The sequence below is a fragment of the Corylus avellana genome, chromosome ca2 (genome assembly GCF_901000735.1).
Source record: "Corylus avellana chromosome ca2, CavTom2PMs-1.0".
In the NCBI taxonomy this organism is placed as follows: Eukaryota; Viridiplantae; Streptophyta; class Magnoliopsida; order Fagales; family Betulaceae; genus Corylus; species Corylus avellana.
Genome location: NC_081542.1, coordinates 4,538,683 through 4,562,598, shown reverse-complemented (window position 1 = coordinate 4,562,598; position 23,916 = coordinate 4,538,683). Strand labels below are relative to the sequence as shown.

The following is a 23,916-nucleotide window of genomic DNA, read 5'->3' as shown; positions in this document are numbered from 1 at the left end:
CTTGTAATTAGGTTTCAAGATTATCTAGGTGTGAATTTTCATAAACCAAAAGATAATGTTTGAAATAGTTTTATAGGTTGACTTTTAAATTTAATAGTGATTTTAAAAGTTAGGTCACATTTGGTAAGACTTTAATCCTCTTTATATTATTATTCTGTTTATCACGACAGTTATTAATTAATATCTACGCCATAGAGATCTCATGCCCTATAGCAATAGGGCAAAAGTATGTGAGCTTAAGAAAATGTTTTATTCACTCTTGTAGATGTTTGAACAGCCTAATGGGGCAAAAGCATGTGAGCGTAAGAAAATGCTCTATTCACTCGTACAAATGTTTGAATAGTCTAAGCAAATGATGCCCGAGTTGCTTGAATACTTGATTCGACAAGTAAAAACCTTCTTCTTACTTGCAAACCATATTTAACAAAGCAATAGTATTATAGCCCCATATCTATAAGTCTTAAAACTTGTAATTAGGGGAGAATAATTACCTTCCCATGTTATTGGTGAATAAATTTATACTTCTAGCCACCTTTGGGGGCAATAGGCCTAAAACATCATTTTGAACTATGCTTAATAACTGTTTTGCCCCTAAAAATTGGGTATACGTCCTGTCATTATGAATTAAGCATAATAACTAGATACTTAGTAACTTGGACATGGTGTAAATTAGTCTTTTGAGCCATCCAATAGTAGGCGGACACATCAAAATGCATTAAAACAAAAACACCATATCAATATTGATTATGTTTAAAACATTTGAGAAATGATATTTAAGAAATTCTTATCCGATGCCATGCAACTATGATGATATGACAGTAAATATCATATTTTAATTTTTATTTTTACTGGCCCTTGTTGATCTAAAGGTTGATTTTTATTGCCATATCATCATAATTGTATGACAGTTGTCTAAGAATCTACTAAATAATATTATTCTTAAACATTGGTTCTAATTTCCTTGACATTTGGGGCAAAAACATCATCACCACTTTAAAGATAAATGTCAATTTAGTATATTAAATGAAAAAAAAAAAAAAAAATCTAACACGGTCTAAGCGAAAACCCTATCCGTCCAATACCAAATTTTTTACCAACAAGTAAATATCAATATCAGTTTTAATTAAATGAAACAGAACTTTAAGTTAGTAAATATTTTTTTTACTTATCCGGTATTTATTAATTTATGGAATTAAAAGTAAATAAATTGCAGGAAAAAACGGTGTCGTACATTCCAAACCCCAAATCCGAAAACGACTTCGTTTCACAGGTTTCTCATCATGTATATATACGAGCTTTCCAGCTAGATGCTAGGTTTTTCAAAGCAAATTAGCGCGGGAGACTCTAGAGTTGTATCAGTCACAAAAATGGACGACCACGATCTGGAATTGGAGAGAACTCGGTTGCTAAGTTTGGCCCTCGATTTCGGGTTCGATGAGGAATCAGCAAAGAAGTGCTTGGATCGTCTGGTTCAACTCTATGGTATCTCATTCTTACACCAGCGGTCTCAAACGCTAAAACCATCTTCCTCTTTTTCCATATTCAATTTTGTGCATGTAATTCTATATAGTCATCTACTTGTGCTCCTGGAATAATAAAATGGATGTTTCTGTTTATTGAAAGAAGGATTTGATTTCGGTATTGGACGGGATTGGTAATAATTGAAATGAGGTTTATTGTGTTATGTGAAATTTCTGGTTGTGGTACACTGCTATGTATGTATGTTCCTCCAAACGAAGAATTCTGTGTTGCCGAGGTGGGGGATGTGTTAGATTAGCGGTTGTTTTTGTTTGGTTAGTGTAGGTTTCGATTTTAAACGCTAAAAAAAAATGATTTGCAACCGAAATGTGACAGTAATGTGCTGGGATTTTTTTTAATATAGTTTATTGTTGAGTTCTTGCATTGGAATGTGGGTTGGTATGTTTTTGTTTGACGTTAGAGTAGGGTTTTTTTTTTTTTTTTTTTTTTTTTTTTTTCAAATGAGTTAATGAGCAATTATATTTGCTGGAGGTAGGATTGCGTTTTGGAGATGATATCTATGTTTGACTGCACATATATGATACACCGTGTGAACTATGTTGGAAATTGATAATAAAACAGCATTTGGAGATAAGTAAAGGTTAAACTTATCATTTACAGTGGCCATGATCATGGCACTTCGTTTTTGTCCCTATTTTGCTGTGAGTATTAATGTTTCCATCATTATTTGCTCTTTCTATTAACCAAAAATGTTCTTTAGGTGAGGATGGCCATGATTTCATCACTGTGGAGCACTGTGGTGATGATTTTCTTGCAGCCTTAGCTGAATCAATGCAAGATACTGAGGAATGGGATGATTTACAAGCAATTGAGTCAGAAGCTTGTGGAACTTTGAGTAACATTTTTGACAAAGATGTTCTAAACAGTAATGAAGCAGATAATGATGACAATGCAAGAAGCTACATCAATGTTATAGAGGATTCACCCGAACCTCAAAAACATCCACATTTTCTGGAGTTGGATTCTTCTAGTGACAGTGAAGACTTAGACTTCAGAATTCCAAAGAAAAAAGATGTCAAATCTACCCCTTCTTCCTGTGCTGATTGGAACAGTCCTGTCTTCATGCAAGGTTCAAGTAAATGTGATTCAAAATCTGTGGTATGAATTTTAGCTCGCAAAAGCTTTGTTCTCATCTTATTTTCACCACTTCTATGAAGAGCTCAATAATTGTTGTGCACCTTCTGCAGTTTCCTCTTAGTTTCTGGTAGTAATCTTCAGTAGCTATATTTTTGGTTATCGTCTATTGCTGCAGAGTATTCAAGGAAAATGTTAATCTATGGCTGCATAAACTTATCTTTGTATGTGAATGTAAATGATTGAATGTTGCAATTAGCTTATAATAGATTTTGTTTGCCAGTTAAAATGAAGACCAAAAAAAAAAAAGTCATTTTTCTATTATAAACTTATAATGCAAGTAAAATAGTTTCAGCCTTTTTGACACTGAAGAATTTGGTCTATGTTGAAGGATTGTGGGAGCAGCATCACTGATGGTTTAATTGCACCAGTTTCCTATAAAAAGCAGTGCCCCCGAACATCAAAAGAGGAACATGAGACTCTCAATTACGAAGAATTACAGGCTTTGGATGATTTTGAATTGGCAAATGTCATAATATTTGGTAACAGGACATTCCGACCATTGCAGCATCAGGCTTGCAAAGCAGCTGTAACAAAGCGAGATTGCTTTATTCTTATGCCTACCGGAGGTGGTAAAAGTCTATGTTACCAGGTCTTGTCCTCTTTCTTATATTTTAAAATGTATGTCTTGTATATTCTCTTGGATTAACAGCAAATCAACCACATGGCTAAAATATATCATAAGCTAAGGCATCCACTGTTGATCTTGAGTATTTTATCCATTTTAGTTTTGTTATGCTGCAACTGTCAAGTGTCAATCAGACATTTAGGATCCTAGACTTGTGCTAATTGCATACAGTTACAAGTCTTTTGCCAAATTTTTCCTCATGAATTATTCCTTAAATTTTAGGGGCTGATGGCGAAACTTAAAATTTGTTGTGTTAGTTTTTGGCTGGCCTACTTGAGAAACTAAGTCTATTGGTGCAAACTTTGCCCTTTTTCTTTTTCTCTTTCCTGTTTCTTTTTGTTGGTGTAGTATTTGGGGATCCTTGATTGAAGTCATTAGTCTAAAGCTCCGGCAAGTGATTAAGCTGTTTCTGTCCAACTTGATTTTCTAGATTTTAATGGCCTTTTGAACCTTATGAATCTAGAATGGATATGTCATCATCATTATGGGAGGATATAAATAACACCAATTCTTTTTTGCTTTTATTTTTTTCTTTCATTTTATTTGTGATTGTTGACCCCAAAAAATTTAGTTTATCAAACGATGATCAAGCTAGTCTATAGTTGTTACTGGTGTTGATGAAACCTAGTTCAGTGTCTAGTTTCTAAACCTAGTACAGGAAAATTTCCTTTATCCTGTTAAGAATTTTAGCTGTCTTATATGCTAGAAACGTTGCTGGATAAAGTAGAATAATTGGCCATATCTCTAATACGGCACTAACTCTTTAAAGTGATACAATTTCCTTCAACTGATGGGGTTTCAAGAGGCATTAGGGAAGCTCATCGGTTATCATTAGTCTTGTGCTGTTGATTGCTGTAGAAAAATTGATGCAAGCAGACTCAAACCCGTCTCTATAATTTGTGTTACTTGGAGAATGTATGTTCCCTGTTTATCGTTGACTGTTCCCCTATATTTTTTAAGACCTGGTGGTCCCTTTGTCATAGAGAATAGCAGTACAGAAAACCAGAAATCATGTTTTCAATGCCATATAATTTGCTAAATTTTGCTAAGTTGAGTAGTTTCTGTTCTGGAGTAACATTGGCCCAAAAACCCTGTATCTATTTGACATTTTACCAAATATCTATTGAGGAGCAATATGATGGCTGCCCTTTTTTGAGTAGTTGAATGAAGGAAAGTTGTCAAAGTATTGTTTACGTTATTGCATGTTTTGTACAGCTTCCAGCAACTCTGCAGCCAGGTGTTACTGTAGTTGTATCTCCTCTACTTTCCCTCATTCAGGATCAAATAATTACTCTGAACCTCAAGTTTGGAATACCAGCAACTTTTCTGAATTCTCAACAAACTGCTTCCCAAGCAGCAGCTGTCCTCCAAGAGCTAAGGCAAGGTTCATTTCCTCTTTGAACTCGTGTGCTATGAGCAGTATTGTTATTGTCCCTAGAATTTTTTCAAGAAAATGTTTTCCATGTTCCGTAAGCAACAATTGATTGCCTTTTCAATTTTCAGACATCCTTTGCTCTCCACATTATTCTTCTAATCGATTTTCTCATCCATGTTTTGTTTTCTTGTTTCTAGGAAAGATGAACCGTCATGCAAGCTCTTGTATGTAACTCCTGAAAGGATTGCTGGGAACTCATCGTTTCTTGAGATTCTAAAACGCCTGCATTGGAAGGTGAAAATTTACAGGTTTCCAACTGAATGTCTCAAATCTATGTTTACTAGTATAGGATTTTGAAAGTTATGTTGCATGTAGTTGATGCTCCAACATAAATCACAGGGACAACTAGCTGGTTTTGTTGTTGATGAAGCACACTGTGTGAGGTATGGCCTTGTCTTGTCTGGTTGTGATTTTTTTGCTTCATATTGATGGCTTTAGGTAGTACTGAAATATGAGAGAACTATTGCATGGGATGGTGTCCACCTCCTGAAGGAACCCTGTCTCACACCTTCCCTACAGTCTCCCGTACTGTTTACCGACTATATCAACTACTAGATCTTAACCTTAGGCCATAATTCTTGGTTAAGAAAGATATTTAACGACTCTTCATTGGTGCCTTATCCAAAAGGTGGTCACATGGTGGCATGGTTTTGATTGTAGTACCACTTGCAGGATATGAAAAGAATTGAGTTTGTGCCTGGGCTTAAGGTCCTTGACTCAAGTCTCAGTTGGTAAAGGTTGTGGGGACGGAGGAGGTAGCTTTTTGGTTCAGATCTACCAAAAGAAGGAAAGAATAATTTTTTTTTTGTCAAGTATCACACACACACACACAAAGAAAGAAGAAGAAGAAAGAAGAAGGAAGAACTGGGTTCCAGTGGTCCTTAACAATGAGTGTCAAGCAATGCAACTCATGTCATGTAGCTGAAAAACAAGTGAATCATATACTTTGTTTTTGTCCTAATTTCTCTGATATTCTTCCAGCCAATGGGGACATGATTTTCGTCCAGATTACCGCGGATTAGGATGTCTTAAGCAGAATTTCCCAGATGTTCCAGTGATGGCATTGACTGCCACAGCAACCCAGTCAGTTCGTGAGGTAATAAGAATGCTAATAAACTTCTCTTTCTGTCTTGTTGGAAAAGCATAATGTTCTGCACGTCCAAAATTGATACTTTGCAGGACATAATAAAAGCTTTAAGAATCCCTTGCGCTCTGGTTCTTGAAAGAAGCTTTGATAGACCCAACTTGAAGTACGAAGTTATTGGAAAGACCAAGGAGCCACTGAAGCAGCTTGGACAGCTTCTGCTGGATCGTTTCAAGAATCAGTGTGGAATTGTATACTGCCTGTCAAAAAATGAATGTGGTGAAGTGTCAAAGTTTTTGAATGAGAAATGCAAAATCAAGACAGAATATTACCATGCTGGTTTGGTGGCTCGCCAAAGAGTTTCTGTTCAAAAGAAATGGCACATGGGAGAGATCCATATTGTATGTGCTACTATTGCTTTTGGAATGGGAATAGACAAACCAGATGTTGTAAGTCCAGATAAATTCTGCTTCTGCACTTTCTCTTTGATGCTTGTTTATTGAGTTTTTGCATAATTCTGTGATCGTGTGCAATGGAATGATTAACCACATTAAGGACCTCCCTATTGCATGAAAATAAATGTTCCCTCTGGTGATTAGTTTATCAATGTTGTTGTAAATTACTCCAGCTGACAAATGGTAAATTACTTAATAATTATAACATATGCCTGTTTACACTGGCCATTATAGCATTTTAAGGTGTGATTGAAGAGTATTTTTTAGTATGTTTGAGGATTCTTACAACTCCGCAACTGTATGTTTGGATTTCGTCAATTGTTGGACTTAATTTTTATCCTAACTTGTACATCATGTGTGCCAACCAACTTTTAAGTTGATAATCTCTATCTATGCAGCCCAAGGACAAAAAGTTAATTTCTGGAGAGTAAAAATCTGATATGGAGAGCAACATAGATGAGATAGCTATAGATGGCTAATTGACTTGAAATATGTCATGCATGATTTATGTTATTGAAGAATCAGATCCAACAGTTGGATTGGTCAAAGATGGATTGCACCAAAAGCTGTGGATGGTGTGATAATACTCTCACACTAAGTGAATATTGATCATTGCTCAAATTATTGATATACCTCTAAATCATTTAATCCGAATACCTAGTTCTGACTTATATAAATACACTCAATCCTTTTGACTCTGGTGTTTCAGCATTTGATATGAGTACCTTGCTTGCAGCGTAGTTGCTTTTTGGTCTGATTTGCCTAGAACCATATAAAACTTGAATGTATTCTCTCTCTTTAATGTTCAGCGATTTGTCATCCACAATACCATGTCCAAGTCAATTGAAAGCTATTATCAAGAATCAGGAAGGGCTGGAAGAGATAATCACCCTGCGGTGTGCATTGCTCTATACCAGAAGAAGGATTTTAGTCGGGTTGTATGCATGTTACGGAATGGGCAAGGATACAAAAAAGAAAGCTTTAAGAGAGCAATGGCTCAAGCTCAGAAAATGCAACAGTATTGTGAACTTAAGGTTGGCAACTTCACATTGCATCAAGTAGTTATTCTCCCCCCCCCCCCCCAAAATAATAAATAAATAAAGAATTCAATATGTTTGGAATTTTGCAGGCTGAATGTCGGAGACAAGCCTTACTCAAGCACTTTGGAGAGTCATTTGATCGAAAAGCCTGCAAATATGGTTCTAATCCTTGTGATAACTGTTTGAAGACTTCCTCCTGAGCACCTGCATGTTTATCTTTATTTGCTACAGACGTATGCCCCATTTCAATCTTGATTCAGTCTACCTTCTCCTTGGGGCCACAACTCATATATTGTCCTCATGACACCCATGGTTCAATCAAGGACTGTTTTATACTTGGCTTGGTGACTCTGCATGCAAGTGGATTTAGCTGCCCATATTCTTGCCCTTAATGATGGCGTATAGAATGAAACAATTGCGTTTTACCGCATATCCTCAGTTCTTCTCCTTCCAATTTTGCCCTAAGGAGGAAATGCCATGCTCCAGCCTTGCAAGTTCAATGGAGGAACCACAGCCAACATGCTCTTTGTCAAGTACAAAGTAAAAACCCAAGCATGCAGTTTGTTTCCAGACTTCATCTGCCACATTCTCAGATCTTCTGCCTCTGGGTGCATGCGTGTGTGGTGTGTCTGTGTGTTTGATTAAATTTGAACCGTTCAAAAAAACTATAGAAGATGTACTATAATTTTTTTTTACAGCACCTAAAGCCAAATCTGTTGAATATTTGGTCTGGACAATTATATGTTGCATGTCAGTCTGATTTAAAATATTTCATAATCTAAAATAGGAGTTGAATTCAAATACGAGACGTTCTGATAATTTCTAGTGATTGCATGAGCCTTGAATATTTATTTCCTTGTTCATTGAAAGCCCATTAGGTCTATGAGTTACACAACAAGAGATAACTTGTTACCTTCTCTTAAGCCCCATTCCCATAGTGTATAGTTTATTGTGCAACGACAAGAGATACCAGTAAATTAATTGACACTCACATTCCTGCCTCATGTTTTTTCAAATACCTTACTTGGGTCTTTTAACGAACATAGATCAGATGAAAATTTTGATTAGTGTTGATCGGTGAATTAACTCCCTTATAAGAAAATAAAGGTAGAAAAACCTATGACAAGACATAGGATTAGCCATCAAACCATATAAAAGGGCTATTTATAAAATTGTATGTGGTCAAGTCGGATCGGTAATTTTGGAGAGCCAAAACCCTATTATCGGAAACCAACCTGACATCTATCAAAATTAAGCAACCATCATTGACCTACAACCCGAATTGTTCAGTAACCAACTTTTTTTCTGTTTTGGGGTCAATTAGGGATTGTTGTAAGCATCATTAATGGCTGCATCAAGGAGCCATATGGTTCAAACAAATCAAGTGTGTTATGTGGGGAAGAAGAAGAAGGAATGTATATATTTATGGCCTACACAAGATTTCATTAATTTTTGTTAATTCCCCCCCCCCCCCCTTTCACATGAGATATGACAAAAAAGTGGGTGATCATTGAAGATATATAGCATAATAGCAAAATGGATCTTGATCCAATATCTTGTTTGAGCTCAGGTTAATTAATTCTTCCACAAAAAGTTATGTTGAACATCTGTACAATTGAAGATGAAAATAACGTTTCAGTGATGGTGAGTAATGGGGATCAGCCTTGACTTCCTTTAAAGAAACAAATGCATTTAAGTTTTGAAGTTTTCTTCAATAGGGTGCTCCACCTGATTCAATCTTCACCCAACTGGCAGCATTTATAATTTTGTGCCAGCATTTCAAGCAATATTAATCCATATAATTTTTTTTTTTTATCTTTATATTTTTTAACTCCCCCTCATGACACATTGCACAGTGGATGTCTGCATTGACCATTAATTATAGCCATTTTATTAATCATGGCATTCTCTATCACTGGCCAGCCATTTATAGACATTTATTAATCATATTGCCGGCTTGCAGTCAACAAGGGTTTATTTAAGATTAAATTAATAATGGATCTAAGACCTAAAAGAGGAGTATTTTTGACAATTTAGAGCACATGCAGCTCCCATGCAAAGGTTGCTGCTGCTGACATTTTTGTTTTTGACTTGTGAGAAATAAGACTCATAGACTATGACATGTTAACCATCCCCAATAATGTGATCATGTTACACACATACTGTGAAATTCTGCAACCTATTTACGCAGCCCAAATCCACACATTTCTTAATAATCACCCAATTTTCTTTCTTTCTCTTTGAAAAAAAGGGTTCAAAAGGACTATTGATCGAAGCAATTCAGTGGATAGGTTTGGGTGACAAATTATTTTTTTAATAATAGAGGCAAAAACTTTTAGCATGTGCCCTAAGTTGTATTGGCTGCTGCATGCCCTTAGGAATTGCCGGGCTGTGCCCGCTGAGCAGCTCAAATGGGGCCGGAGAAGGGAGTATAGTCTTGTTGTTTTTTTGGCGTCTCGACGTCAATCTCGTGTATATTTTTATTGAGTTGGCATGTTTCTCTCAACGAAATAAACGCCAAAAAATGTAAAGAATTATTTCTCATTCTTATAATTATGCGGCGGGAAGGGTTCGGGGTCCATGAAGGTGTCTTAAATTTCTGGTTGTCTTGGATGTATGTAGAACAATTTTGCAACTCATTGCCGTTTGTGTCTCGTGCTAATATAACAGATTCAGTGATGGGTCAATTTGTTGGTGGTGATAATTATTTTGGGGTGCTTTCATTTTTTTTTTTTTTTTTGGGTTAGGAAATTAAGATGAGAAATGTTTGGTTCCAGGAAACTTACCTCTACAACCCGCCGTTTCAGGGGGTTCTCTTGGATGCTATATTGATAGAAGAAAGGTCCACCATTTTGTCCCAATGCGAGTAGAAAATTTGGAGGGATAGGAAATATTTTTCACTATTTATGATTGATTCTTTTTCTTCCACTCTCTAAAGTATAATCATATGCATAGTGATCATTTTCTTCTTCCCTCCTCTTCTGTCCCTCTCGCTACAGATCATTTTTTTTTTTTTTTATATGTTGGATTCAAATGGTGTTAAAATATACGTATAAAATGATATAGGTAAAATACTCATTAATTTTAATTTATTAATTTTATGTTGAGTTTATATCAAATTGGTGAGTCGTATAATTATAAGGAGTGCTCGTAGATAGATTAGTACTAATCTTGCTGAATAAATTATAAGAAAACAGTTGTTAGCCAAGTTATTACTAATTAAATAAATAAAAAAAACCATTGACCCAAGTGCATACATTTTGTCGAATGTAATCTGTAGAAGGAAAATGGAGGGATTCAGAAGAAAAAAAGCTTCCTCTTATTACCCTTTGATAAAAAATAAAAAATTCAAACTAGGATTAAACCTGAGAATTTAAATGGTCGGTAAATTTGAACCCTTGATTCACTAAAGTGGTCCCACCAATAGTCATGTCTTGAGGACCCCAAACCAATATGTAGTCCCCACGTGGCATTGTAAGAAGAGTACAGCTACTCAAGTGGACTCTTCTTCACAAGAGAGGAGCCCCATTACAAAGGCAAATGCAGTCTCTTCTCTCTGAATATTAAATATATTATTGTCTTTGCTCAGCCTTTGCAGAGCCAGACAAGTTTTTCCTCTTTCAAAATCTTTTCAGATTCTTTTACTCTCCACTAACCCCCTTTGACTCTTCTGTGTGTGTTGTGTGCAATCTTCACCAATAGATATCCTTTCTGATTGGTTCCTGTTTAGCTCTTTTTGTGTACTGCATTGGCCTTTTTCTTTTCTTTTTTTTTTTCTTTTTTTTTTTCTTTTTTGGGCTTCTTAGACTTTCAGATCTTTTTGTCTATTCCGCAATGTGCTTGTTTTAGTTCAAAAAAATTAAGCTGAAAAAAGGGAACTTGGAGTTTGATATTGGGGGTTCATTGGATAAAGGCTGTTGGGTGGGATTGATGGAAATGGCTCAATGGTTTTTTTGTTGCTTATTTTGAAGGGCACCCATTTGAATGAAGTTGCTATTGTGCATCTAGATTGTGTTTGCTGATTGTGAAAGTAATGGGATTTGAGTGATTTGCTGTTTCTGCAAAAGGGGGTGTAGCTTGGAGTCTGGAAAATGGGGTTTTGCAGATGAAAGATTGTAGGTGAGTTTTCTTATTGGAATGACTCAAATGTTGTGCTTTCTGTTCAATTCGAAGGATACCCATATGAATGAAACAATGAAACCCAGCATTAGATGCACACATACAACCACTTGTTGCTGCGTATGTATGTGTAAGATTGGTACAGTCTGATTTACATGTTGAATTGGTTTCTTTGCGAGATGGGGGTGGTTTCTCTCCCTCTCTCTCTCTCTCTCTCTCTCTCTCTCTCTCTCACACACACACACACACACACACACACACATACACACGCATAAAAATGGGGGGTTTTGTGGAAGTTACCTATCTAAATGAGCAATGCAGTCGGTACTGTGCCTAGTTTCTTTCATAAACTGGGGGGTTTTGTGGAAGTTACCTATCTAAATGAGCAATGCAGTCGGTACTGTGCCTAGTTTCTTTGATAAACTTCTCCTTTTTATGAATATATTCAAATAGCCATCTATTTACATTTGGCTATATAAACTTCTTTGCACATTTATGAATTGAGATAAGATTTATTATTATATTTCTTATGGTTTTGTAATTATGAATTTTTCATATGGGGTTTCTAAATATATTCAACTAGCTGTAATTGATGAAGTAATTTCCATTTATAGATGAGAAAATGGAGGTTGAGAAAAGACGCTCAAAGGGAGGCTTCCTGAACTTGTTTGATTGGAATGGTAAATCTCGGAAGAAGCTGTTCTCTAACAATTCGGACTTACCCGGTATGCTTGTTTCTCAAAGTTCCTTTTTTTTTTTTTGGATTAAATTTTATTCTCTAAGTTTATGATTATGCTTCTCATATTGATATCTATGCATTCTGATGTTTAATTATCTATTCTAAATGCTCCTACCATTTTGAACGTAGAAGGATTGAAGCAGGAAAGAGAAAATGTGGAGAATGTGTCGAAGTCATGGCTCAATAGGGTAGGATTCCCCCCACAGCAAATTCTTTTCTCTTTTTCCCTCTTATTAGAAGATTAATGGCATGCAACTCGTAAAATTATAATTTTATTTGTCTGCTCATGGCCATAATTCCAGGTAGAGGTGGATGAGAATGGAGCAAGTTCAAGTTCAAGTAATAAAGGAAGTAGTGATTCTAACTGTCCTTTGTTGGTTACTGGTGATGAAGGAGGTGGGGCTAGAGCCCCTGGAGTAGTCGCTAGACTCATGGGTTTGGATTCATTGCCAGCTTCAAATGTCCCCGAGTCTTCTTCTGCCCCATGTTTTGACTATTCCTCTTTTAGACCATCTCTTTATGATAGGAGCAATCCTAATTTGTTGAGTGATTATCACCGCATGGACTACATAAACATGCCTAATAAGCTGGAGAAGTCTTCTTGGAATCCTCTAGAGTCAAGAACAAAGAAGCTGCAGAACCGCCCAATTGAGAGATTCCAAACAGAGGTGCTGCCTCCAAAATCAGCTAAATCAATTCCAATTACTCATCATCGATTGTTGTCTCCTATCAAGGGTCCTGGGTATATCCCAACAAAGAACCTGGCTTACATGTTGGAGGCTGCTGCAAAGATAATGGATGCAAGTCCTCGAGCATCTACCAAGAATAACATGTCATCCTTTGGGTCTTCTTCAGTTCCATTGAGGATTCGGGATTTGAGAGAGAAATTGGAAGGTGGACATAGAGCATCCAGGCCTGAAAGACTCAAGGAACCCAGTGCTGTTAAGTATAAGAGAGGACAGCCCTATGACGGGAGCAAGAAGGGATATGCATCAGAATCCAAATCTTCTACAAATTCAGAAACGAGTGGTTCCTACAGTTTGAGGAGTAAGAAAAAATCAGTTTCACTTGCAGAACAAGCAAAAGTCAATGTTCAGAGACGAACTGGATCGACTTTGAGTAATAACAGGAATTTCATGAACCAGAAGGAGCCGAATGATGTGAAATCGAACCAGTTAACTAAGAAGCAGCCAAGTATGCAAAGGACTGCACAGAAGAGAACTTCTGCAAGCAGGACTAGCAATGCGCTCAGGCAGAATAACCAGAAGCAGAATTCCTCATCCAATATCGATAGTTCAAGTTCAAAAGTTTCAGTTTCCAATAAGCTAGCAAGAAGAACTCGATCCATTGATGGTTCGGTTGGGCCAACTAAGATTGTAAATAAGGTTGTTGTCAACTCTGAAACTGGGGCTAAAAAGCTGAGCTCAGTAGCAACTCATACTGAAAAGGAGTTTTTGTTATCCAAAAGATCTAAAGTCTCTCAAAAGAAAATGTCTGCAGATGGGGATGTTCACATTGAAGAAAACATCATTGATGATGCATTAATCAATAATGATGAAAGTTCTAGGAAATGCAATGTTGCAATTGATGGATGCTTGAATTCGGGCGCAGATAACATGAAACAAGGCATGGATGTAATTTCATTTACGTTCATGTCTCCCTTGAGAAGATGCACACATGAAGTACAGTCCTCAAGTCAGGTCATGGGAAAACATAGTCGTTTCAGTAATGATTCCTTTGGTGATAATGATCAGTTTCTTCCAGACAATTTTAACCTATCATCTCCTGGTTTGAATGTAACCGGTGGTGATGCTTTGAGTGTCCTTTTACAACAAAAACTGCAGGAGTTGACACTTAGAGTTGACTCATCCCATGATAACTTGGTCAGAGAAGGGACGTGTGCTAGTTTAGCATCCAGTTTGCAGGATTCAGTTCCGAACCTGGTGAGTTCCAAATCAAGGGAACAGAGCAAGAGGTTTCAATTTGGTCTCCATAGAAATAAGTTTGATAGCATACAAGACTATGATTACTCTTCAGTTGATGATCTACCACAAAATGTGAACCAGCAGAGGCAGGTCTGTCTCCTTTGTTTATACCATTTAGCTGAAGCTATCATTCTGTTCTTTGTGCTCTTGGATTTTGAATTTTCACCTTTGGTGGTTTTCTATGACCAAGTAACAAATTAAATTGGGAGGTGCTTCCAGGGCCTAAATTGTTAGTGCTAGGATTTCGGATGATAGTTTTCCTCCCACTAGAAACAAACAATAATATCAACTATTCATATTAAAGGAACAAAATTTTACTAGTAATTCTCTCCCTGGAGCCAAAAGTTTTTCATTTGAAATTGAGCAGCTATTAGTGACCTCCTGGGAAGGTTAAATGCTGATTCAGATCCCACATCTGTCAAAATTTCCTAGTAAGTTGCCTTTGTAGCCAACTAATGGAAGTTAGCTGGTTGTTTGTGGGTCTAAGAAGAAACCAAGTGGTCCTGTGCATGTAAAAAGCTACTGTTTACTGCAAAAATGACGCAGTTACTTAAACAGGAGGACTTGGTATTTCTAGTAGATCCATTAAGGTTCAAAACCTTTTTTATTATGTAAAACGTAGTGCTTAGTTCTTCTGGTTCTGTGCATGTAAAAAGCTATTGTTTATGGCAAAAATGACGCAGTTACTTAAACAGAAGGAATTGGTATCTCTAGTAGATCCATTAAGGTTCAAAACCTTTCTGACTATGTAAAAAGTAGCGCTTATTTCTCTGGTTCTGAAAATAGTTCTTCTTTTCTTGGTAAACTTAACAGTCAGTATGTTCTTCAGTGATGTGAATGAATGTTATGGTTTGAGCCCACACGTGAGGCTAAGTGTTAAGAATATAAATTAAATGATTAAATATACAATTTTCTATCGGTTTAAGCTTTTGGGATATGTTGTGATGTAACTTAACAAGGACATCATATGTGCAACTACAGCCACTTGCTTATTTTCAGTACCAGTCCATACTCCAGAAGTCAAGGTTTTCTACTAAAGTTCATCTGTCAACTATGGACACCCTTAAATTGCATCCATATATGCTTGAAGAAGTTATTCATAATCATCACCAACTTAAATTGGAATTTTCCGATAGTATATTTTACTTTGACTTCGTTCATTTTTCCATTTTCTGGGCATTTCATTTCATCTCTGAGTTCAAACAATTTCTCTATTTCACATATTTCACATATGCTTGATTTATTACATGCACACGTCTCAAGTTTGCTTCAACAGTTTCAGGTATCTGAAGGGATGAAAGAGCATAGCAGTTGCAGCATCGACAGTGCAACTGTAGAAGAACTAGATTGTCTACATCCCAGGCCTGCTTCAAGTTTTGAACACTCTTTTGGGGGTGAAAGTTTCTCAGACAATAGTCAGAGTACCAGTGGTAAATTTACATTCGTATTTTTCATTTCTCTAAACATGATAATGATTATACATATATTAGAATATAAATTAAATGATTGAATTAAGAAATTCCTATCAGTTTAAGTTAATGGAACAAGTGATGATTTAACATAATATCGAAGTAAAGATCCTGAGTTCGAACTTTGTCTTGGTCATTCTCCTCTCATTTGAATTAAATATTCTATATGTTAGACCTCACTTATTAAGGGGGAGTTACATGAGGGGTAGTGTTAGAATATTTCATTACTTCCTACCAGCTTAAGCTTTTGAAACAGTAGTGGTTTAGCAACATATGAGATCTTGAGCATTTTTCTGCCACATGAATAATTTTTATTTTCAAAGTTAATCATGAATACTATAAAATGAACAGCGATGAACCTGGCGGTCATAAGACAGCGATTATGTCCATAGGGAAAACATTAATAATAACTGTTGTTTCAGCTCAATAGGTAGAAAATTTTTACATCGTTGCTCCATATATGTAAAAGCCAGTGAACTTTGCATGACTAAGATCATTTGCACTCTTTGAGGTTTTTGAGCAAATGATTTTTAACGTAATTGGGTAGCATACAAATGATTGTGAGAACTTTGTTTGGAGCCTTTTGACCAAATGCATGTTCATATCAGAGTAATAACTAAGACATGTACCCTTCTTTTCAGGGAGCACAAAGTGTTCATTGGAGCAAGCTCAAGAATCATTTAGTTGGCACTCTACAAAAGAATCTCTACCAGTAGGAGGTGAGGTGGAATTATCTGACTCCGCCTCTTCCATGCCTACGGGGGATGTGGGCACAAAGCATATAAGTAGAACATTCAGTTTCATAGGTTTTAAGGGATCAAGCAACAGGGAACTAGAATATGTTAGGGATATACTCAAAAACACACAGTTGATGTTGGAAGATTTTGAATTGGGTCACACCAGCAAGATTGTAGCCCCAAATCTCTTTGATCAGTTGGATAATCAGGGAAATGGAGAAGAGCACTTTAAGCTTGGGAGAAAAGTTATATTTGATTGTGTGAGTGAATGCCTGGATCTCAGGTACAGTGAAATTGTTGATGGAAGCTGCAAATCATGGGCTAAGTGGGTGACAATGTCCGGTAAGAAGGTATGGCTGGCAGAGGAATTGTATAAGGAGATTTTAGGTTGGAAAAGCATGGAGGACATGATGGTGGATCAGCTTGTGGACAAGGACATGAGCACTCAGTGTGGGAGATGGCTTGACTTTGACAAAGAAGCATTTGAAGAAGGTGTGGAAATTGAGAAGGGAATATTGGCTTCTTTGGTTGATGAATTGGTTTATGATATATTGCATTTATAATGCATTGATGGCTGCTTTCTTTCCTTTTAGTTTCAATCTGTCCTGGTGAATCCCTCAAGTAGTGGACTTGTACCTTTTTTTTTTTTTTTTTTTAATTTTAATTTTTTTTGGTATATATATTATTCAAAAGATGGAAAGCATCAAAGATCATTCACTCTGGTGGATATTATTTTCCAATTTGCAGCAGCTCCTAATACCAAATTACAAAGAATGCTTTGATTTTTATTTATTTTTTTTTTTTTCCATGGTCTCCAGGTTTTTACTTCCTAAGATTAAGTAAGACTTTCATGTCCATCCAACTTTTTTTTTTTTTTTCAATGAGCAAATATAAGCATTAAAACAGTACAAAAAGAGAGCAAAATTACAAGAAGCAAAACACATGAAACCAAAAAGTTCTGTTTGGGTTGGCTTTTTTATGGCTTTGTGGGATTTGGGCTCTGAGTGTTGAAGGGCCCAGGAAGTGGATATTGATTATGGTTTGGGTCTTGTGGGCCGGGCTGGGTGAGGTCTTTGATGCCTCGTATTATTATAGTGAGACAATTCAGCTATTTACCTCAAATTCTTTCTACAAGTCCATGAAAGTGATTATTTTTCTTCTTCATAACTTAAAAAATAAAATAAAATAAATATATATATTTTTTTAAGACAATTGAAATTATGTTTCCTGGAGTTTCTCCAAGTATATTTATGTAAATGATTTAATAAGCATAAATATATCACAATTTACAGAAGAAACCAACATATAATTACCAACACCCTGAAGGGCCTGAACTCATATCTTTACCTTCTTGCTCCTCTCTTTAGGTGGCCATCAATGGAGCAGGCCCAAAATATGACCTTACTCTAATTTTTAATTTTCTGTTTTTAATCTCCTCTCCCATAATCTGCAAAAAAAAAAAAAAAAAAAAAAAAAATGAAAAACAAAAGAAAACAAAACATATTGGGGCCAGTTCATTTATGATTTATGAGTGGTCATGGGCTTTATAGCCTATTAAGAAACAGCTTCAAAAGTAGATATTATTAAACACAGGTAGCCTAAGATTTCATGTTGTTATCATTTCATTGACTGACTTCTTTAAAGACCACATGTTCTGAATCTGGTGTGCTGTATTTATTGTGTGCATTCAATTAGTTATGATGAACTTAACAAAAAATAAATAAATAAATAGTTATGATGCAAAAATCGAACATGATTGTCATTTCTCAACAACACACCTCACATGCCAAACAAATCTATAAACAACACGTCACGTGATTTCCTCCCTAGTTTCTCACTTTCTTCCCCCACCATATTATTATCTTATAGCTCAATTTACTTATCTTTTGTGTGGAATATCACTTTTTTTTTTCTTTTTTTTTTTAAAAAAAATTTAATTTTTTAACTTTCTAGAAGGATAGAGAGAAGGAATCACCACTTTTAAGTATCTTTTCACATTTTAATTATTTTTCAAGAAAATTTATGAAGAATCGATTTCCCTCCTAAACAACTACAAAATGAAAAGACATTATCATGGGTTAAAGAACCACATATATTCCAACAAATAAAGAGATAGTAAATAAAACTTGTAATGTTTAAATTGTTTTGGGTAGAGATTTCAGCAATTTTATTGTTTGGATTGTTAGCAGTTCAGACAACAAACACAAAACAGTTATTATGAGACTCACTTAGTTAAACAAATTTTGAACTGTCTATCCACCTGTTTGGATAGATGAATCCCATAAATACTTTCTCATATTTATAGTCCAAATCCAGTTATTGGGATCCATATCCAATTATTTCTCACCATAAACACATATCTTGGAGGTGTCTGGTGAGGATCTAAATCTTAATTGTTACTTCTTTATTTTCCTTTTTTGTAATTTATTTATAATGTAAATTCACACACCCAAAAGATTCAACTTTCACCCCCTTGTGTATGATTAAGAAAAGCCAAGTGTTTTTAGGCTTATTACCCAAATGGGTCCAAGCTTTCTTGGTAAAGGATCCTCAATCTGAATTGCCACAAAAAATGCACATGATTAGAGGCTATTGAATCAGTGTACTCAAACCACGAGTCAGATTTTAATTGGCTGGTGCATTCTCTTTCCTACCAAAGCAGAGTATGGCTAAAACCAATATTCTTCTTTCTTGGGTCTAGGGAAAACTGAAAAGAGATTGTGCATTCTATAATGTCAACAGATTAGAATTTTTATATTTGTAAGGATTAATTAGTTGTTTAATTAAGCAGATTATTGTATAATGATTAATAATTAATTGAGGGAGGGTATACAATATACATACAGAAGGACCTCAGCCTCGTAGCAGCTGCCCAAAACTTAGGATCCTATGAAGAGAGCTTTATCTTTGTGCTTCCAAGGTGTATGTAGGCCTTACATAAAGTCAGCTACAAATCCCATTTCCCAAACTTCCATTCTCTTAACATTCTTGGCTTCAATCACCTTTGAATTTTGAATTTTTTATTTTTTATTTAGATAGATATAAAGACAAATTGAACAATGTCCGGTTAGTTAAAAATGTTAAGAGAATGATAAATAATGCATCTTTTTAATTAAATGGATAAATTCTTCAACCTTAATCTGATAATTTTGTATCAAATTTATGGACCGTGTCTAAAATTATCAAACTCCAAGAAAAAAATTTCAAATTTTAAGTGAGAAAGCCCAAAATAAATATTCAAAATTAATGAAGGAGTGTAGCAGAGAAACACTCCTTTTGTCAAAATACACATTTTTTCAGTGCCATTGAATAGTGAGTTGTTCCATATACTTCAAAATTTGGACAGGTGAAAAAAAAAAAAAAATTTGGGGAGGAGAGGAGAGGAGAGTAGAGGGGACACAAATCTCGAGCCTATCAACGGCTGTGACATCACAGAAGTAGAGTAGTACAAGGTGATGTGGGCGATGAAAATGATTTGAGGGTCTGCAGTGCAGGGAAAGAATGGTAGGGTGACGTCACAGAGGAACACAAACTGGGGAGATGAACATGAACATGAACGTGCCGACCTCAATGACTTTTATAAGCAATTTGGACGCCTTTTCCGTTTTCCCACTTCGATCCCTACTCTTCTCTCAATGTCACCCTTTTTCATTCTTTTTAGGTCACATTTTCTCTTTCTATTTCTACTACTTGAGCCTTGAGGCATGCAATTTCCCCTTTACACCCCCCTTATTATTGAAAGAAAAAGAAGTTTATTTATCTCTAATTTTCTTTAAATTTTAAAAAATAATCTTACTTTTTTTCTATTTTGAAAATTATTATTTTTTTAGTTTTTTAGTTTTATATATTTATTAATTTTTATTATGAATAATACTTGTCGTCATTTTATTTGCTATGACTTAACACATTAACGGAATCTATCAAATATTTTGACAAAATTTAATAGCAGGTATGAATGTGTAACATTCCTCTCATTATAAATTAGGTAAACCATAAACATTAATTTTATATATTTTTTTTCCAAATGTATTTTCAACAAAGATTTATCATGTAAATTGATGTTTCATTTGATTTATTTATTATGGATAGTGTATAAATGTTTTCCAGTTTTAACGTGTTTTTTTGTTTCCATTAAAAACAAAGCAAGGGTTCTTTTAGTAATTTGGAAATTGAAATCTAGTACGGACATGAAAAGACAAATGGCATTGACGAAATAAAAGCCCAAACTGAAGGGCAACTCCACTCACCCCACTCTCTATATCTGCAATCCTCCCTCTTCCCCAAACAAACTACACAATGGACGTCAACAATGGCGAACTCTCGAACCGAGACCCTCCAATTCACACCAATGGCGAAACCCATAACACCAACGAACCCCAACCCACCTTCGAAGACATTGATAGCTCTTGTTCCACTCCCTATGTCAGTGCTCCGTCCAGCCCTGGCCGTGGCTCCGTCACCGGATTCTTCTACAGTGCTCCGGCAAGCCCAATGCACTTTGCACTGAGTATAGCTTTAGCCAAAACACCACCTCAATCTTCATCAATGGACGACTTTGAGTTCTCTGCGAGGTTCGGGTCAAGCGGGTGTGGTACCGGGTCTATGAGCTCCGCGGATGAGCTGTTCTTGAACGGGAAGATCCGGCCCATGAAGCTCTCCACCCACTTGGAGCAGCCTCAGGTTTTAGCTCCATTGCTGGATCTTGAAGCGGAGGTGGATGAGTATGACGCGGGTCGGCTTGGCGTGAGAGGCAGAGATCTGAGGCTACGAGATAAGTCTTTGCGCAGAAGAACCAGATCTATGTCTCCGCTGAGAAACACAGAGTTTGAGTGGGTGGAAAATGAGGGTGGAGATGAAGATATGAGCTTAGCAAACAAGAATGGTTGTTTGGAAGTGGAAGAGAATGAGCGGGAAAAGATTGAGGATTTGTCTTCAGAGACTACTACTCCTTCGGCTTCTGCTTCGTCTTCAAGATCTTCTTCAGCTGGGAGAAGCTCAAAGAGATGGGTATTCTTAAAAGATTTCCTCAGGAGCAAAAGCGAAGGAAGAAGCAACAACAAATTCTGGTCTACAATTTCGTTTGCTCCCACTAAAGAAAAGAAACCCGGAAACCAAACGCTTCCAGGCTCGGTTTCTGTGCCTTCAGAAGCGGCGAAAGGTAAAGGAAACGCACAAGTTCCGACCAAGAAAGCGGCCGGAAAGCCGACAAATGGGATCGGAAAGCGGCGAGTGCCTCCATCGCCGCATGAGTTGCATTACACGGCTAATAGAGCTCAAACCGAGGGAATGAAAAGGAAGACTTTTTTGCCTTATAGGCAAGGGTTGCTTGGTTGCTTGGGGTTTAGTTCAAAGGGTTATGGGGCTATGAATGGGTTTGCTAGAGCCTTAAACCCAGTCTCCTCCAGGTAAATATCTATGTGGGGATTCAAGAAAAATTGTATAGATTTTTTTTGTTTTTTTTTTGGTTTTTTGAGCTTCTTCTATTCTATTTAGGACTTGTTTGATTATCTATGTATTTATTATCGGGTCTTCTCTTTCCGGTTAAAAAGAGAAGAAGATGTCCCTGATTTAATGGGGTTGATCTTTTATCCCCATTTGCCTTGATATGCTCTACTTTCTCTCATAGAGATTGTTGTAAACCATGAGAAAGATAAAGTTATCAAAATCTTTGTTTCTTATGGTTAATCAAGTAAGCAGCTTGGAGAAGTTCAATCAAAGTTAATGTAATTGTTGTGCCAATAATCTGATGCTTAAACCCCAAATGGGCAAAGATAATTCATTAAGCATCAGATTTAAGGTTGGACCGGGAACACGCTTGAGCTTTTTATACGGTGTCCAGAGATCTAGTCCGTGCGAAACCCTAAAAAAAGAAAATTGAGGATTTTGTGATAAACTAAGTTGCATTATTGTGATAGAGAAGCCCTTATTGGATATCAATAATGTGATCCTCATGTGGTGGACATAGCCAAACCTGTTTGGTAGTGAAGGCCCCCATAACTACATGCCCCCACAGTACCAACCCACAGCCGTTGTGAAGGCTTCATTTGTATCCTCCTGGCTCAAGCTCTTGCTTCATTCATATACACATTTTCATGACATTCTGGCTGGGATTTTTGCCGATGGATGAGATCATGAGAGCATGAGATTAGCAAATTTGCTTTTTGTGTTACTAGTTTTGGGGCCACCAGAAGCTACACTTCTTTTTGTTATGCAATGATTTAGCTTTGGCTGAGATCCATATATATGGTGCTGATAAAGGGAAGATTACACATCTAAATTCAAATGGGTCATGGTGTCTCCTGGATTTGACATCAAAGGAGTTGTGAGATTATGAAACATTTGACTTGTTTTTGTTGAGTTTTGTTGTCAATCTAATCAAAAAACACAAGAAAGTGTGAAACATCTCTTTTTGGCTTCTTCTCTATGGATCTTTCCTTTGTTTCCCATACCATGAACATCAAACTTTGTAAATATCACTTTAAGAAATGTGGTTAAATGATTTGTTTTCACCACAAAAGTGAAAGTGGTTCGACCTTTTGAGGCAATTTGTTAAAAGATGCGAGGCCCCAACTTCATTAAATTTAGGTAGTAGAAAATGGTGGCAAGAGGAAAATATGGTCCCATCGCCATTATTGTGCATTTGCTCATATTCAAAGTTTTTACGTTATCCCAAGAATCAACAATAATGATAACATAAAGTTGGGTCGTACTATAAAGATTGTGTGAAAATTCCACTGTTCAATCACAGTCTACCTGTGTTGGAAATGTTGGTTGATAGGGTTCTGGTCCCATGACTATTCACCAACCCCTCTCCTATTCAACACAGAGAATCACCACCTTTTCTCTTATAATTTTTGCAACAGCCCCGTTACATTTTACTACTTGGCACAAAAACATTACAACACATTTGTTGTAATTTTTTAACATTCAGATTTAATTTTTTTTTTCTTTCTAATTAAAAAATTGAAGTTAAATCTAAACTATTAACAAAAATACAACATATATGCTGTATTTAATAGTGAAATATTGCAGTAATTTTAATAGTGAAATAAATAAATAAATATAAAAGATAGAAGTCCAAGCTTATGCTTTGAATTATGTACACACTGACTATAAGTTAAGAGTGTCACATTAATACTTGAGAATGTGTGAACAATCTGGACTTGTGTTCTGTAATTTATGAAAGTAATGACTATTCTCATCTTTAATATATATATATATATATATATATATATAAAAGTTACCCAACAAAATCATTTTCCTGAACTCCTGTTTAACCTAAATTGAATCCTCAAAGGATCTACAAGACATGGAAGACATTTTTCAAAAAAAAAATAATAATAAATCTGGGGAAAAGACATATTTTCAATTCAATTGACTGATGAGGGTGGTGTAATTATGTATTTATGCGGAAAGTCAAGAAAGGTAGTGAAATAATGGAGTGGGAGTTTACCAAGGTTTAGGTAAGAAGTTGTCATATTTTCAGAGCAATCTACACAGAGGTTCAGTATTTGTATGATGAAGTTGAAGGGAATCTAATCCTCTCTCTCTC

General features: G+C 36.0%; 3 protein-coding genes across 5 annotated transcripts; all 3 read left to right on the top strand.

Annotated features, from left to right (window-relative positions):
• The first annotated feature begins 1,342 nt into the window (after positions 1 to 1,342).
• Positions 1,343 to 8,099, top strand: LOC132172585 (ATP-dependent DNA helicase Q-like 1). 2 transcript variants are annotated; one of them, XM_059584110.1, is made up of 10 exons: positions 1,343 to 1,482; positions 2,240 to 2,637; positions 3,005 to 3,245; positions 4,517 to 4,685; positions 4,874 to 4,970; positions 5,076 to 5,119; positions 5,718 to 5,832; positions 5,916 to 6,269; positions 7,085 to 7,309; positions 7,405 to 8,099. In XM_059584110.1, the coding sequence occupies exons 1-10, from the start codon at positions 1,368 to 1,370 to the stop codon at positions 7,513 to 7,515; spliced, it is 1,869 nt and encodes a 622-aa protein (XP_059440093.1). In that variant the 5' UTR covers positions 1,343 to 1,367; the 3' UTR covers positions 7,516 to 8,099. The 2 variants fall into 2 exon arrangements, with proteins under 2 accessions (XP_059440093.1, XP_059440092.1); XM_059584109.1 differs by having other exon boundaries at positions 3,005 to 3,265; positions 4,879 to 4,970.
• Positions 8,100 to 11,111: 3,012 nt separating this feature from the next.
• On the top strand, positions 11,112 to 17,104 carry LOC132172581 (uncharacterized). 2 transcript variants are annotated; one of them, XM_059584103.1, is made up of 6 exons: positions 11,112 to 11,434; positions 12,049 to 12,159; positions 12,306 to 12,361; positions 12,476 to 14,248; positions 15,435 to 15,588; positions 16,269 to 17,104. In XM_059584103.1, exons 2-6 carry the CDS (start codon positions 12,057 to 12,059, stop codon positions 16,925 to 16,927), a joined length of 2,745 nt encoding a protein of 914 aa, XP_059440086.1. In that variant the 5' UTR covers positions 11,112 to 11,434; positions 12,049 to 12,056; the 3' UTR covers positions 16,928 to 17,104. The 2 variants fall into 2 exon arrangements, with proteins under 2 accessions (XP_059440086.1, XP_059440085.1); XM_059584102.1 differs by having other exon boundaries at positions 12,303 to 12,361.
• A 3,512-nt stretch (positions 17,105 to 20,616) lies between these two features.
• LOC132172588 (uncharacterized) lies at positions 20,617 to 22,038 on the top strand. Its single transcript, XM_059584113.1, has one exon. The coding sequence runs from the start codon at positions 20,661 to 20,663 to the stop codon at positions 21,771 to 21,773; it is 1,113 nt and encodes a 370-aa protein (XP_059440096.1). The 5' UTR covers positions 20,617 to 20,660; the 3' UTR covers positions 21,774 to 22,038.
• The last annotated feature ends 1,878 nt before the right edge of the window (positions 22,039 to 23,916 follow it).